This window comes from Octopus sinensis, linkage group LG2 (assembly GCF_006345805.1).
Source record: "Octopus sinensis linkage group LG2, ASM634580v1, whole genome shotgun sequence".
NCBI lineage: Eukaryota > Metazoa > Mollusca > Cephalopoda > Octopoda > Octopodidae > Octopus > Octopus sinensis.
In genome coordinates, this window is record NC_042998.1 from 3,698,120 (window position 1) to 3,715,299 (window position 17,180).

Below are 17,180 nucleotides of genomic sequence, written 5' to 3' on the forward strand. Positions count from 1 at the left end.
CTAGCAGTTGAGGGAACCTGTGGAAGAGGTAGACCCAGGAAAACCTGGGACGAGGTGGTGAAGCACGACCTTCGAACTTTAGGTCTCACCAAGGAAATGACTAGAGACCGAGACCTATGGAAGTATGCTGTGCGTGAGAAGACCTGGCAAGACTAGTGAGGCCATAACCTGTGGCCCCTACCTGGGACGTAGTCAGTCCACCTGTGCATACCTTTCTTCTTGTGACACTTGTGATGACCTGTTGAGGCAAGTGAAAATCAAACCAAAATCAAACCAAAATCAAAATAGATGAACATCAATGGAATTTGTATCTTTGTGGTACCAGTGCCGGTGGCACGTAAGAAAACCATCTGAACGTGGCCGTAGCCAGTACCGCATCGACTGGCCTCCGTGCTGTGGGCACGTAACAAACACCATCGATCGTGGCCGTTCGCCAGCCTCGTCTGGCACCTGTGTCGGTGGCACATAAAATCAACTACACTCTTGGAGTGGTTGGCGTTAGAAGGGCATCCAGCTGTAGAAACACTGCCAGATCTGACTGGCCTGGTGCAGCCTTCGGGCTCCCCAGACCCCAGTTGAACTGTCCAACCCATGCTAGCATGGAAAGCGGACGTTAAACGATGATGATGATGATGATGATGACTAATTAATTTTACCCTTATATATATATATATATATATATATATATATAATATTATATATACAAAATAAGAAAATGGAGAATACACCTTAATCAATAATCAACTACCAGATAATACCCAATCACATAATTTATTAACCCACTACATATGAACATCAAGGTCAAACATAACAGTACAGAACAAAACAATGCACATCAATGAGTAATATGATACAATAAGTACAATATGTATTAGTGAATATAAATAAATATAAATATATATATAAACTATACCTTACAGCTGTTTCAGCCATGTAGATATGGGTATCTCATTTTGCTCATATTAGCTAGGTGTGATAAGTTAATATGTGGTTATAAATGAGACACTTACAAAAATATCCCAAGGTCTCTTCAGAAATTATAAAGTACAATCTAAATATGAATATTAGAGGAGGTGCACCCATACAAGAGTGGGTACATACCCATAATATATAATATACACATACATATGAGTACATATACCCATGTTCCTATATATATATATATACACATATACATAATAATATACAACAATATACATATAGATGTTCTTGCTTTACTGGCATGGGATATATGTTATCCCATGGTGGGTTGTGCTCACAACCTCTATCTCCATTTATATATATATATATATATATATATATATAAACCAGCTTAGAGAAGAAGAAGAAATGAAACGAAACGAAACCAATCCAATCGAATCGAATCGACGCAAAGGCGCTCAGTCATACAATAGTGTAATAAATAAAATATATGCATACATACAAACATATATGTACGTACCTTCATCTACATGTATATATACATGCATATATAATATATATACGTGTGTACAGGACACCACAAATAGACGTAGAACTCAACGAGAAACGAAAACGTAAAAACAGCATGGAACGGACCATTTTTTTAACAACGAAAAAAAACAGAGTACAAGACAACTACACAAGGAAAATCCCCTTATCAGCTGTCCCTAGTTCAACTCCAGTGTTTTGTTTCGAAGGTGAGGACAGAACACGTCTCGTCGAACTAATCCTTCCTGCAAAAGAATTAAATAAAATTCCTTAAGTATACTTAACCATAGAACTAAAGTGTCTGCAAATCAAAAACATGCTCAAAACGTTTGAGAACTTGTTATATAAAACATTGACAGTGTTTCAAAGTCTGTTTCAGTTCTCACTTTGATATCAATAATCACTGGTCTGTATTGAATAGTACATCCTTCAATATCGACAGGCTACCCATTCCATTTTGGGTTGTGTAGAAAGTCTCTGTTTTGTGTGTTCACTTGGGTGGTAAATATTAACACACCTTTAATTTCATTAGTGGTATCTAAGTATATGTTATTCAGTACCACCTTCCTTTTATAAGACATTAGGGTGTGATTTGGGGAGAGAATCATCTATATTTTGGAACTCAAGCAATGCCTATTTTTCCATATTAGGTTTCTCTGTGTACTGTTGTTGTGTATTCTTGGATCGGTCCTATGATCAAAAGGACTTTAGCTGTGACCACCCTGTCTTTGTCGACTACATTATCTGATTAAGAGGAATTTAGCTGCTATTTCTAGCATCCTCAATGACCATGCAGATGCTCTCTCTTTCTTCTTTTGTTTCTCTTACTCTCTCTTGCTCGTCAGTATACCATTGTATACTCTCTTTACTCTTTTACTTGTTTCAGTCATTTGACTGCGGCCATGTTGGAGCACCGCCATTAGTCGATCAAATCGACCCCGGGACTTATTCTTTGTAAGCCCAGTACTTATTCTATCGGTCTCTTTTTGTCAAACCGCTAAGGGACGGGGATGTAAACACACCAGCATCGGTTGTCAAGCAATGTTGGGGGACAAACACACACACTTATATATATATATATATATATATACATATATACGACAGGCTTCTTTCAGTTTCCGTCTACCAAATCCACTCACAAAGCATTGGTCGGCCCAGGGCTATAGCAGAAGACACTTGCCCAAGATGTCACGCAGGTGGGACTGAACCCGGAACCATGTGGTTGGTTAGCAAGCTACTTACCACACAGCCACTCCTGCGCCTGTATCTGTATATATTCAAATAGAATTTTACCTTTTCTTACTTTTCCCCTTACACTTTATTCTCAAACTTTCAAGCAGTTGTTTAGAGAAAGGCCCCTACCTCAAATAGCACAACTGAACTCTTCTCCATGTAAACGAACACATTTTATAAAAAAAGATTAAAATGAAAAGAAATACTATTTAAAAGGGAAGCAACTCTTAAAAACATTAAGTTATTGCTTGGTTTATTTCCCTTGTATTCCCATCACTTTATTTATTGTTTTCTTTCTTTTGCTCCCTTTCCAACATACTTAAAATAACAAGATTGAATATAGCAAAATACGTTGCATATCCATCCATCTATCCATCCACCCATCCATCAATCTATCTATCTATCTATCTATCTATCTATCTATCTATCTATCTATCTATCTATCTATCTATCTATCTATCTAACAATATTGACCGAGGTTACCGTGGTCTTTTTCGTAGGCTTTTCTTCCCACGGATAAACCTCATCTGCTTCCCTCCTTTACACCGTACATCATGACACTGTGATACACGATCCCTATTGATATTTTTTTTCCTCTTCCTCTTTTTTCCTCTTCCCCTTTTTTTCCTCTTTTTTCTTCTTTTCTCCTTTTTCTTTTCTTTTGTTTCTTTTTTTCTCCTTTTTTTTGTTTCTCTTGTTTTTTGTTTTTTTCATCCCCCAACAGAAAAGCTCTACCTTGTAATTTGTCCCATCTGTGTGCAGCCCTGTGTGGCCAATAAAGAAACTTATCTATCTATCTATCTATCTATATCTGTCCATCCATCCAACCATCCATCCATCCATCCAGTTATCTATCTAACTATCTATCTATCTATCTATCTATCTATCTAGGTAGCTATCTACGTCTGTCTGTCTGTGTCTGTTTTCGGCTTTGTGTTTGTACCCCCTCCTCATTTGACAACGGAACAACAGAGGCTGTTGTTTAGGTGCCCATAAGACATAAGCAGAACACTCCGAAGAGCTGATGTTCTGGAAAAAAAAAAAATAAATGACAATTCTTTGTTATATTTAAAATTAATTGAAAGAAACACAGAGCATCTCAAAATAAATACAGTAACGAAAGGGTTAATAACAAAAAAAAAAAAGGAAGGACATAGCGGATAATGTAATTTGAGATAAACTCTGCTGGAAAAGATGGGATGGTCATGGTTAAAATACCTTTGATCATTAGCCAGTATGTGCAGTGGAAGTGGTTTGAAGGATTATGCAAATGACTAACATTTGTTGTGTGAAAATGTACAGAGAAGTTGTAGTTTAGTTCCAGGTGAATCTTAACTGAGCAGATTTATGGTCAAAGGTAAGGGTTCCATGACCATCCTGTCTTTTTAGAAGTGTGCTGGTCAACATTGTCCAAAGTGACTTTTATTTATTCAACCCTTTCGTTACTGTATTTATTTTGAGATTTTCTGTGGTACTTCCAATTATATAATAATAATAATAATGAAATTATTGTATACAGTGCTCAGGTGCACCACAACTTGTCAGACAGTGCATATAAAGCACATGCAGTAGTGTACAAATGTCTGGAAAGCGAACAATGCATGAGTCAGGTACATGCTTGTGTGTGTATGGAATTTAGTAAAATAACTTAGTTATCATTGAGCTAGTGTTAGGAACATAAATTGTGACTAAGATTTGGTGGGAGATTTTAATTCAGAACTTATGAAAACAAGACATTTGTACTAAAGAGCCAGAGCCAGTTTCAGCCGGGTTGGTAACAAAAGGGTTAAGACATTATAGTGTAGCTTGAAGGACTTTGGCTGCTATTTTTTGATAGGCCATGCAATCTTGAACTAAAATGTTGATGAAAATCATGATGATGATGATAATGTTGCCGAATGGTAAACATAATGATATCATTACCATCGTTTTATGTGTAGGTTGGGTGAGTTTTTACCAAAGCAGTGTCTCACCATTTCTAGCAGTGATTTGTCAGCTCCTTCATGAGGTTCAGCTCTTGGTGGTTAACCCTTTTTATATCTTGTCAGGTCTTCCTCAGTCGTCCTCTTCCTCTGGGTTCTTTATATCTGAATCCCTTGGCACCTCCCAACCCAACTGTAATCCTCCACATGTTTCACATATTCATAACAGCTAGTTCTTATCCTTAAAACACTACATCTGATTTCTCTTTAGATCTAGTGTTTCTCTCAACTCATTTGAACTCTGCCATTCATGCTCATTAACATTATACATCCAACAAAACCTGTTTGCCCAATTTCTTTCCAGCCTTTGTTCAACTCTACATTCCATACTCATATTTTGCTATTATGCAAAATTGCATTTTATACACAATTTCCATCCCACAAAGTTATCAACCACCTCACCAACAACAACACTGAACACCTTTTTGATCTCCATGTGTCCAACACATGTGGACATGCCTACAAAGTCAGAAAACAGCACAGCTCCTATGACTTTCGGAAACATTTTTTCACACTCAGAGCTGCTGAAGCATGGAACAAACTGCCTGCATCAGTTGCTGACTGCCATGACACTGCATCCTTTAAGGAACTCATGCTTTCCGAAATCCGCCGAAACTACACCTGATTATACATACACTTTAGATGAGTTGTAGTGCACCTGAGCACTGTACACAATTATTATTATTATTATTTTAATATGTTCTCCATTGAAAGAGAAAATTCCTTTGTTACCATTGAGACTAATAGCTCATTGAACTTTTCTCCAGCTCACTCTTACTCTGGCTATGCTTTCAGGACACAGCTGATTAGTTCATTTAGGTAAAAGAAGATATCATCTATTTCTAGGGAGCTTTCCAAGAATTTGAAAAAAATTCATCTCATGTTTGCACTTTTTGGTAGGTGCAGGAGTGGCTGTGTGGTAAGTAGCTTGCTTACCAACCACATGGTTCCGGCTTCAGTCCCACTGCATGGCATCTTGGGCAAGTGTCTCCTACTATAGCCTCGGGCTGACCAAAGCCTTGTGAGTGGATTTGGTAAACAGAAACTGAAAGAAGCCCGTCGTATATATGTATGTATATATGTATGTATGTATGTGTGTGTGTGTCTGTGTTTGTCCCCCTAGCATTGCTTGACAACCGATGGTGGTGTGTTTATGTCCCCCGTAACTTAGCAGTTCAGCAAAAGAGACCAATAGAATAAGTACTAGGCTTACTCGGGGCATGACATTTTTTAGTGAACCCATTTCTCATCACCAGTCACTATTCAGTCCAAAAAAGGTTCATTCGTGAGATGTGACAGCAAAGAAGAGCACACATTCACTCTCTGCATGTGATTAGGCTCAGAAAGTTTGTGAGGGACCCATTGACCCAATTTGTTGGCTTTTCTGATGGCACACAGGTGTCAATGAATGGTTGAAGGATCAAATCCAAGCTTTTCTACTAGTTCCTCAATAGTTATGATTAGATTTTGTTCCTGGCAGAGCATCCTTGTTGAGCTCTACAGATCTTCCAGGAGAAGGCTCAGCTTCTAGGCTGTAGTTTCCAGCTCAGAATTTCTGGAATCACTGTTCACACTGGCTTATTGTCCAATCCCCATATACTGCGTTAATATTCCTCACATTTTCCATTGTGTTGTTGCCTTTATTGAATTCATGAAGCAAGATCTGCTGAATATGCTCCTTTGTCACTTCCAGCTTTGAAAAAATAACTGTTAAAATTGAACTGCACTCTTTTAAACTTGCACTAAGAATAAATACAAGGCAAAATTACTACCTGCTTTTATAGCAAGTTGATGTACGTAGTTTATCCCATTCCCCTCCGACTCTTAGTTCATGCAATTGAAAAGCTGCATTATTTATAGGATGACCCAAGATATATATATATATTATATATATATATATATATATATAATATATATATACATATATATATAAAGTTAATCCAAACAAGAAAGCACAGAAAAAACACAACAACGCGAGGACATGAACAAATATAGTATTATTGGACGCTCAGGGAAGAAGGAAAGAAGGAGGGTTTAACGTTTCGAGCGGAGCTCTTCGTCAGAAACATAGGAGAAGGAAAGATCCAGAGAAGGGAAGACAGAGGAAAAAAAGGCGCCAACGGTACACACACGGTCACATTATTTATATATATATATACATATATATATATATATATGTGTATATATACACACACATACACTTTTTTTGTGTATTAAGGCTACCATTGAGTTCACGTTAAGAAATATCTTATCAATTTTTCAAGCTAATCACAAAAAGGGAATGAGTGTTCATCTCCATTTTGGAGTAAAATACCAATTTTTCTTAGTGATTGGCTTGAAAATTTGTTAAGATATTTCTTGACATGAAACCAATGATAACCTTAATATAAAAATAAAGAATCTTTATCCGTCAATGCAGTATTAAATACTCATTCTCATTTACATATATAGCATTTCATTTAGTTACTTTGATATTTACTCATGGTGTGTATGTGTATTTCTTTCACTTTTTTAGACCTTCTCATGGAGGGAAGTACTGTATTGGGGAGAGGAAACGATACAGAATCTGCAATACAGAGGTGAGTATATCTATTTGATAATAACTTGGTTATGACAACCTAGTAGGGAAAAAAATTTTGTTTCTACAAATCTCATTCCAGTTACAACTCATATAGTTAAATAGCAAAGGAATTTTTTTTTAAATGAAGTTTAACAAAAGAGAAAAAGGTGAGTTACCAAAAAAAAATTTGTAGGTGAATTGGCAGAATAATCAGACAAACGGTTTGTTGAAATTATTTTGGTTCTTTGTAGTCTGAGCTGAGAGCATATTAAAGTCAACTTCAATTTTTTCATAACTTAAGCATCAAGAAATAAACAATTGCTCAAGAACTGGGATTCATTCTTCTTTCTCATCTCCTTCTACCATTCAGTTATCCATCATTCTCTCCATTTATCCATCTATCCATCTCTCCATCTGTCTGCCTCTACATCTGTCTGTCCATCCAGCCAACCAGTCAGCCGGCCAGCAAATCTACAATCTAATTTTATTTTCTATCAGTAACTTTCACCCTTTTGTTACTGTATTTCTGTTGAGATGCTCTTTCTTTCAATTACTTTAAATATAACAAAGAATTTAGTAAAATAACTTAGTTATCATTCAGCTAGTGTTAGGAACATAAATTGTGACTGAGGTTTGGTGGAGGATTTTAATTCAAAACTTATGAAAATAAAACATTTGTACTCAGAGCCAGATCCGGTTTCAGCCGGGTTGGTAATGAAAGGGTTAAGATAATTTCCTTAACCCTTATGATACCAACCTGCTTGCGACTGTCCCTAATTCTATAATACTAACTTCCTGTTTTAAAGTGATTTAAGCTAAAACCTTCCACCAAAATTTCATGTTGACTTGTGTTCCCAACACTTAATAATGACAAAATTAACTTTCTAAATTCTTCCTTAATTTCAAACTTAACTGAAACAAAATCAATGTATTTCAATAGAAATTAGGTAATGATAAAAATAAAAAATTAAACAATGAAGAGCATTTTATATTCTAAGAATCGTCGATTGTGCTACATATGCCATAAACTTTAATCTTTTATATAAAATCCGTTCTGTCTGTCTGTCTGTGTGTTTTCTAGGATCTCGGGCATCCTCCATCTGATTGTGCTCAAATTTGCTATACAGATACCGACGGTATCAGGGCGTGTATAAGTCTTGAAAAAATTACAAAAATCGATTCCAGGTGAGAATGCGATCGATAAAGCCGTGGAAACGTGCATTTGTACATGCAAATACATCAGTTGAAATCCATCTTTTGCTGGTGTCTCAAATTTAGATTAAATCAGTGTTTCTCAAAGGGGTGGCCTATGGGACGGTCAGACAAGTTGTTTTGAGAAAATTTGGTTTAAATGTTTGACAACTCAGCTCTGTCCATTGGACAGGGGTGTTTTGCTCGTAGCTATATAATTTTACATATTTATCATTTAATATTTGCAGTACTACTTCTGAAAAAGTACAGTGTTATGAAAACCTATGTCATTTATTTCATAAACCTTATCCTATAATTGAGCAATCTATTTCTTTACATAAATACATTACTAAATCAAATTCCCACAAATAACAATAGAACATAAAGACTTGTACTTTTTGTTATGCAAAGCAAGAAGGAGATGTAGGGGATGCGGGTGTGCTTTCAAGAAGTTTGCTTCCAAAAACTTGCACAAAGAAGACATTTTTCCCAAAGTGTTGCACAGTGGGACTTTTGGCAATTGTCTTCTACAATAATTTCAGGTTGGTCAAAGCCTTGTTAATGAAGTAGTAAGATGCGAACTGTTTTGATGATTCTACAAAACACCTGATGAAATGAAATGGACATTTTGTTTTATTGTTATGCAACATTTAACAATCTCCATATGTGTAACATAAGTAGAATATAAACAGCCATTTTCAATCGTCACATAGACATCATTTTCATTCCTTATTCATTATAATATATATATCTATATATGTTACATTACTCGATAGTCAAGATAAAACTCTGAGTTTCAGATGCCGAAGTGGAAATCCACAACACCATCTCTTCGGTTATCTGGTTATGTTTCCAGATAACCGAAGAGATGTGTTGTGGATTTCCACTTCGGCATCTGAAACTCAGAGTTTTATCTTGACTACCGAGTAATGTAACATATTGTATAGATAAATTTCCTCTATTTACATAATATTGAGGTCTCTTTCTTTCTTCTGTTATCTTACTGTTTTACCATATATATATATATATATATATATATATATATATATATATATATACAAAAAGCAATAAAGATTCAAGTTAATTTAAATGAATTTACTTGAATATGGTACCTAACTTAGATGCACCAAAAAAAAACTATACTGTTTTAACAATACAGTAATGCGGGGTGATTATAAGTGGGAAGAAGCAACAAGAATGGATAGGTTTTTAGTACAATCGTTTCATACAAGGACAGGCTTTATTAAAAGTTGTAAAAATACAGCATATAAACGTGTCCCGTACTCATCAGCTAAAATACATGTGAGTTCTCTAGACATCCTAGTGGTTGAGGCTATACTCATGAAGTAATGTAGATAATTAAGTACATAAACATAAACAGATTTCCAAAGTTCATTACAGTTCTTTAAGATGATGTACAGTCTTATCACAGAATTTTAAAAAAGTTTTAGTAGCATCACAGAGAAGGTGACCTAATCCATAGAGCACATATGAATTTCCAGAGATATGATGAGGGATTACATACTCACAGAAAACAAATTTATCCATTGTTAATCACAACGAGGTGGGTCTCAATTCCTGCTTATTAGCATTACAGAGAGGGTGAATTAATCCTTTGTATAGATGCACAATCTCCAATGGTGTAGATGTAAATTTGAGATTGTGCATCTATACAAAGGATTAATTCACCCTCTCTGTAATGCTAATAAGCAGGAATTGAGACCCACCTCGTTGTGATTAACAATGGATAAATTTGTTTTCTGTGAGTATGTAATCCCTCATCATATCTCTGGAAATTCATATGTGCTCTATGGATTAGGTCACCTTCTCTGTGATGCTACTAAAACTTTTTTAAAATTCTGTGATAAGACTGTACATCATCTTTAAAGAACTGTAATGAACTTTGGAAATCTGTTTATGTTTATGTTACTTAATTATCTACATTACTTCATGAGTATAGCCTCAACCACTAGGATGTCTAGAGAACTCACATGTATTTTAGCTGATGAGTACGGGACACGTTTATATGCTGTAATTTTTACAACTTTTAATAAAGCCTGTCCTTGTATGAAACGATTGTACTAAAAACCTATCCATTCTTGTTGCTTCTTTCCCGCTATATATATATATATATATAGAATTAAGAGACAGAACCTCCATAAAGTAATTCAATTAATAATGAAAAATATTATCCATAATAAAATATACATTTAAATATGTTATCAATATTGTACTAGAAATTATTATACTAAATAATACACATTAAAATGACGACGCATGTTTCGTGACGATATATTTAAATTGACAATATCAAGATTGATAATCTCAAAAATGAATAATTCTTCGATCCAAAGATACATAGCCACTCTTCTGGTCTAAATAACATAAAGTAAATTTACAACATAAATGAAGACGTTATGATTAACCTATACATTTTGAAATAATCAATAAGATTTAATAGTATTAAAGAAAAATTTTTTAAAAATTAGAAGCATAACTTATCTTATTGAGGAGTACCAGTTAACTCCGTAAATATAGATGTGTGTGTGTTTGTGTATATGTTTGTGTGTGGATTTGTGCCTCTTTGTTTTGACATCACATAAAAGTTGTAAATGAGTGTCATTGTTACAAAGCAGCGTCATTCTTTTCTCATCTTCCATTATTATTATTATTATTATTATTATTATTATTATCATTATTATCATTTATTATTATTATTTCAAAGCATGTGTTGAATGTCACAAAGTGTCATCTTTCAATTACTCATTCTCTTTCTCCCTTTTAACTCTTCTCTTATCAGTCTCTTTGTGAAGTGACCCCAGTGTGACATTGATTCATATGAAATAGTGCATATATATAAGTAATATTAAATCTCTGAGCGAGGTATAAACAGTAGCTGCACAACATCGTGAAGTATATTTGCCACTTATATATCTATATATATATATATATATATATATATATATATATACACACATACATACATACATATATACATACATACAGACAGACAGACAGATGGTGTGCATGTGTGTATATAATGAAGATTTTAAGTCTGAAGCAAGCTATATTATATTGAATTGGAAATCATATAAACATGGTACAACATTATATCTAAACTACTTGAGCTGCTTCCATTCAAATAAACTCTAAAGGTTTGACTATAGAGATTTCCATTTTGTTATCTTCCCTGTCTTGATGTTAATCTATAAATATGTAAATAATGGAACCATGAATCTTAACAAATTCCTCTTTATCATTGTATATTTGTGTTTGATGATGGCTGTCACCACACTAAGTCAAGTATCGCAGTCCATAGCAAAATGTTGAGTATGATGCCATTCAAAAGTTCAGCTTTGCTCCTCTATGAAGGGTGACCTTAATGTTCTATAAACTTTGATGCCAGACATACTGGAAAAAAAAAGTATTCCTAGATTTTATATTTAATTTCGTTCAATACTGCATCAGTCATCATTTATATGTACAACTTGTACTGGAATTATATTAGAGAAAGCAGCACAAGACATATATTTGAATCTGCATAAATATTTCCACTGAAAGATTTTAGAACATTTATAAATAGACAGCTTGAATTCTTTGAGGTATGGACTTGTACCAAGTTTGAATTGTACAAGTCCATTCTTCAGCTAAAACAGTCTCCAATTCTTGTAGTGATGATGGTGGAGAATTCGACTCCTTACTTGTTTTCCTAAAATGCACCATAAATATTCAATAATATTGAGATCTGGGGACTGTGGTGGCTAGATAAGATGTTCAACTTCACTAGAATGTTCCTCATGCCATTCAGTAATAACTTTTGCCGTGTGAATTGGTGCATTATTATCATGAAAGGTTGGGTTTTTCCCTGGAAACAGTTCTGCAACTGTAGGATGAATTTGATCAGATAAAATGCTTAAATAGTGTTGACTATTAATTCTGCCATGAAGGGAAACCATTGGGCCAGTGGATTTCCAAGATATAGCCTCTCAGGTCATCACAGATCCTTCTCCATGTTTAACACTTAGAAGAAGGCAGCCTGGGTCAAATGCTTCTTTTTGATGTCTCCACATGTATACATGGCCGGTGGTCGGAAATAGGGTAAAGGATGACTCGTCTAAGAAAATAACATTCTTCCACTGCTCTAGGGACCAGTTCCGTAGGGTTTTATTCCACTCTAAACGCTTTGCAACGATTGTTTTTGAAAGTAAGTGGTTTTCTAATTGCAGCCCTCCCATAAAATGTGGCCTTATGCAGCTCTTGGTGAACAGTTTTTGTTGAAACTGCATTCTCGAGGTGGTCATTAAGCTCTGCAGTAATTTTGGGAACTGTACTTCTGTGGTCCTTTCTATCAATGCCTGAAAGAGTCCGACTGTCCCTATCTGAAAGTTTTGGTTTTCTTCTGGAGTTTTGTTTCGACGACGAGGTTTTTCCCTCTTTCTTAAAGGCTGTCATTACTTTTGAGACAGCACTTCTTGATATACCAAACATTTCAGCTATTTTTGTTATGCTAGCACCTGCTATATGAGCATCAACAATTTGACTGCTTCGAAAGTCCGATAGATGTGTCATTTTAATGAATTTTAATTACCTTTATTTCATGATATCCAAAAAGAAACAGCAATTTTATCAAAACATATTAAGCAACACTAATAATAAATAAAAAAAAAGTAAACAAGCTTTTGATGGTTTTATAGATATTTCAAAATTATGATGCTATGGTGCTAGATGTTTCCATTATTTTTGTCCAAACCATGTACATATCTATATGGATGTGAATACAATGTGTGTATGTATATATAAGGACATATATATATATATGTATAAGCATGTATATAAGAGGGATGACCACTACGTGGACATTCATTATCCTAGAAGTAGATCTGCTATGGTCTTACCACTAAGAAAGGAACGTTCTCAAGAAAATTTTAGCAAACGCCAGAATGTAAGCGAGCAAGACAAATGGATCATAAATTTACATAATTACTCACGTAATTGTCTGTAGCTCATCAGTGTGATTGTCTTTGCAATTATAATTTTCAGAACTATACATGAGACATCCACATGAGATTGATCATGTATAGAGTTCTACCAATTACACTTGGAGTTATCTTTCAAAAGTCTTTTTTTGGCACGTTAAAAATAAATTTCTGCAGTGAATTTTGCCGGTTAAAGAACATATTTAAATTTAAAATAATAAGGGTGAAAAATTGAATATTAATTTGATTAATATCAATTTAAAACCAGTGGTCTAGCATATTAAAATCTGAAGATACAGAAAAATTATATTACATACATATAAGAGGGATGACCACTACGTGGACATCCATTATCCTAGAAGTAGATCCGCTATGGTCTTACCACTAAGAAAGGAATGTTCTCAAGAAAATTTTAGCAAATGCCAGAACGTAAGAGAGTAAGACAAATGAAAAGAGACAAAATATAGATTAATCACAAATAATTCTATTTACTATAGGCACAAGGCTTGATTATACTGTTCATTTGATACTTATTTTATTGACCCCATAAGAACGAAAGGCAAAGATGACCTTGGTGGAATAGAGACTCATAAAAAAAAAAAAAGGTGAGCTGGTAGAAATGTTAGCACGCCAGGCGAAATGCTTAGCGGTATTTCGTCTGCCGTTATGTTCTGAGTTCAAATTCCACCGAGGTCGACTTTGCCTTTCATCCTTTCGGGGTTGATAGATTAAGTACCAGTTATGCACTGGGGTCGATATAATCGACTTAATCTGTTTGTCTGTCCTTGTTTGTCCTCTCTGTGTTTAGCCCCTTGTGGGTAGTAAAGAAATAGGTATTTCGTCTGCCGTTACATTCTGAGTTCAAATTCCGCCGAGGTCGATTTTGCCTTTTTTTTTTTTCGATTCAATTCAATTTTTATTGGCTCAAAAAGCAAAAGCAAGGCCATGTAGGGGAGACAGGGAGTTATGTACAGGAGGGTGGTCATACAAAGAGTTCAGGCCATTTCTGGTCAAGAGAGACTTTAAACCGAGCGGTCGGCGGCATCTTCACTATCTCGTCCGGCAGGTTATTCCACGGATCCGCAACCAAGACGGAGAAAGCCCCTCTCCTTCGATTGAGATGAAATCGTCGTAGATAGAGCTTTTTGGAGTGACCCAGCAGCCCACGCCTTTCGTCCTTTCGGGGTCGATAAATTAAATACCAGTTATGCACTGGAATCGATCTAATTGACTTGGTCCCTTTGTACGTCCTTGTTTGTCCCCTCTGTGTTTAGCCCCTTGTGGGTAATAAAGAAATAAGGAATAGAGACTCAATTCATTAGTTCAGTCTCAGTGCATTACTTTCATCCACCTTGAAAGACTATATACCAATACCAACCACAATGGGATTTGAACAATGAATATCTAGAACCAAGACAGAACAACAATATTTGACTAATGAAACCAAGGCCTTTATTTCAGTGTTCTAAGTTTTTCTTATAATCTGGTTGCCATAATAATAATAATAACAATCATGATGTTGATGATGTGTTGGAGGTGCTGGTGGTAGTTGTTGTTGTGTTTCTGGTGAGGTTGATAGACAAAACTTTTTCTTTTTCATAGTCTGATATGCTGCTGCTGATGATGATGGTAATGGTGGTGGTGGTAGTGGTGGTGGTAAAGTCATGATTTCAAATGTTGATATCTATAGCAGTCACAATAACATTTAATAACAATGGCTGTAACATATACCACAAAAGATATATGATAGTGCCAACATAATGCTGATATTAAATCTGGTTAAGGCATTCAAACACACACACATAGGTGTACACATACACACACATGCACACACACACACATACGTAGCGGTAACACACTTGTGTTGTGTGTTCTTTACACCTATGGAAACATTTAATATCATTAGAATTACAGAGTTAGTAATGAGTGATCAGTCGCTTGGTCAATATGTAGGTATTCAACTGAAGAAATATAATAATAGAGAGAGAGAGACCTTGTGATTAACTGTCTGAAAATTGTGTCGCTGGTTAGTGTTGTTCATTGATAGAAAATACCGGTAGACATTTAATGACTATAAATGGCTTATATGACTACGGAAAGAGAAGAGTGTTGTTTGGAAGGATGTTAGCAAGCAGTAGATGTGTGTGTATGTGTGCATAATATAATACAATATAATATAATGATATATATATGTATATTGTTGACTTTGTAAGAATTTAGAAACTTTGAGAGAATGTGAAATAATTCTTATTTTGTGTGGGAGAGGGGCAACAGTTGGGCCTTTGACTTTTCCAAACCAAAGGTATTTTTAACCCAATATTTACACACTACTATTCGTGCCTTTTTTTACTTTGAGTTTCACTATTCCAAACACGCACACATACGCATATACACACAAATATATGTATACACACACATACATACAAACATAAATATTTATATACACACATGCATGCTCACACACACTCATACATATACATATACACACAAATATATATATATACTCAAATACACACAAATACATCTATATACACACATACATACCCACAAATATATATATATATATATATATATATCCATACACATATATATATGCATGCATACACACACACACATGTGTATGTGTATTAAAAGTTTGGCTTGGAAACACCTTACTTAAATTTCACTGAAGTGGGTAAGATATCTCTGGGCATTTTACTCATATCTGTGAATCTTTAGGCAATGCAATTCAGGGTCAAACTCTTAATAAAAATAAATATTTACTGAATGAAATGTATTGAGTGCACTTTTCTTCTTTTTTTCTTTTTTTTTTCGACATCCTTCCATATACTCACATACATATACACATGCGTCTTATACATATATTGTTCATTTATTTGTTTAAGGTTTGTTTTCTCATACTTATATAACTTTGCAAGGGAATTGATTTCTGAGGCAGGACTTTACATTTGGATGCTCTTCTTGTCACCAACCCTCACCTGTGTTGCAGGAAAGAGCTTCTTATATTTTATAGGTCTTTGAAATTGCAAATTGACCAGTTATAATGTTAACGATGAATGTCAACATTAATGGTATTTTGTTCAAATGGTGACTTGCCTAATATCAATATTCATGCACACACACACACACATACATACATACATACAGGCTGTCTCCTCGTTATCGAGTATGGCCATTGCACGAAGCTTAATCAATGTTGTTATCATGCAATGCCTGTGCAAGAAATTTTCTTTTAAAGTGAGGAAAGGCTGTGCACTGAGTCAATCCCATTCACTAAGCAACAGCAGCCATAATCCAAAAAGAAGAACAAGTCAACATCATTGGTAACCACTGAGCTGCAGGTTTTATGTCGGAGTTATCCCAGTTACCTGAGTTACCTTCTCCTAGAAGGATGTCCTAACAAAGGCTAGTAGTCCTTCACTCCCAATGGTTTAATCGCGCGATTGGGTATTCAGTCCGATTATTTCTATGTCCCCGCGCATGATACAGCCTTAAGACATATACATACATATATACATATGTAGTGAGAGAAAGTAGGGAATTTGGGAATTTGGCCTGATGCCTTAATCAGCACTTAATGCAAAATCCTGGCTAACAAAATGTATAAGGATGAGAATTAGAAATCATATTCTTTGAATCTGCAAGGCATTCTATATAAACTGTAAATCTGAGGAAATTTACCATTTGAGCAGTTGGTGCACTCCTCACAGAGTATAATAGAATATAGACAAAAGAAGGAAGGAAGATGGATAATTATATTATATATCTTCATTAAATGGTTATGATCAT

General features: G+C 35.0%; 1 protein-coding gene across 3 annotated transcripts in view; it reads left to right on the top strand.

Annotated features, from left to right (window-relative positions):
* The window catches only part of LOC115232408 (A disintegrin and metalloproteinase with thrombospondin motifs 7), a 313,827-nt gene that overhangs the window by 138,588 nt on the left and 158,059 nt on the right, over positions 1–17,180 (top strand). For all 3 annotated transcript variants that reach the window (XM_036511342.1, XM_029802264.2, XM_029802265.2), the window contains exon 12: positions 7,180–7,243. In XM_036511342.1, the coding sequence (XP_036367235.1) occupies positions 7,180–7,243 (64 nt within the window). The remainder of the gene's footprint in view (positions 1–7,179; positions 7,244–17,180) is intronic.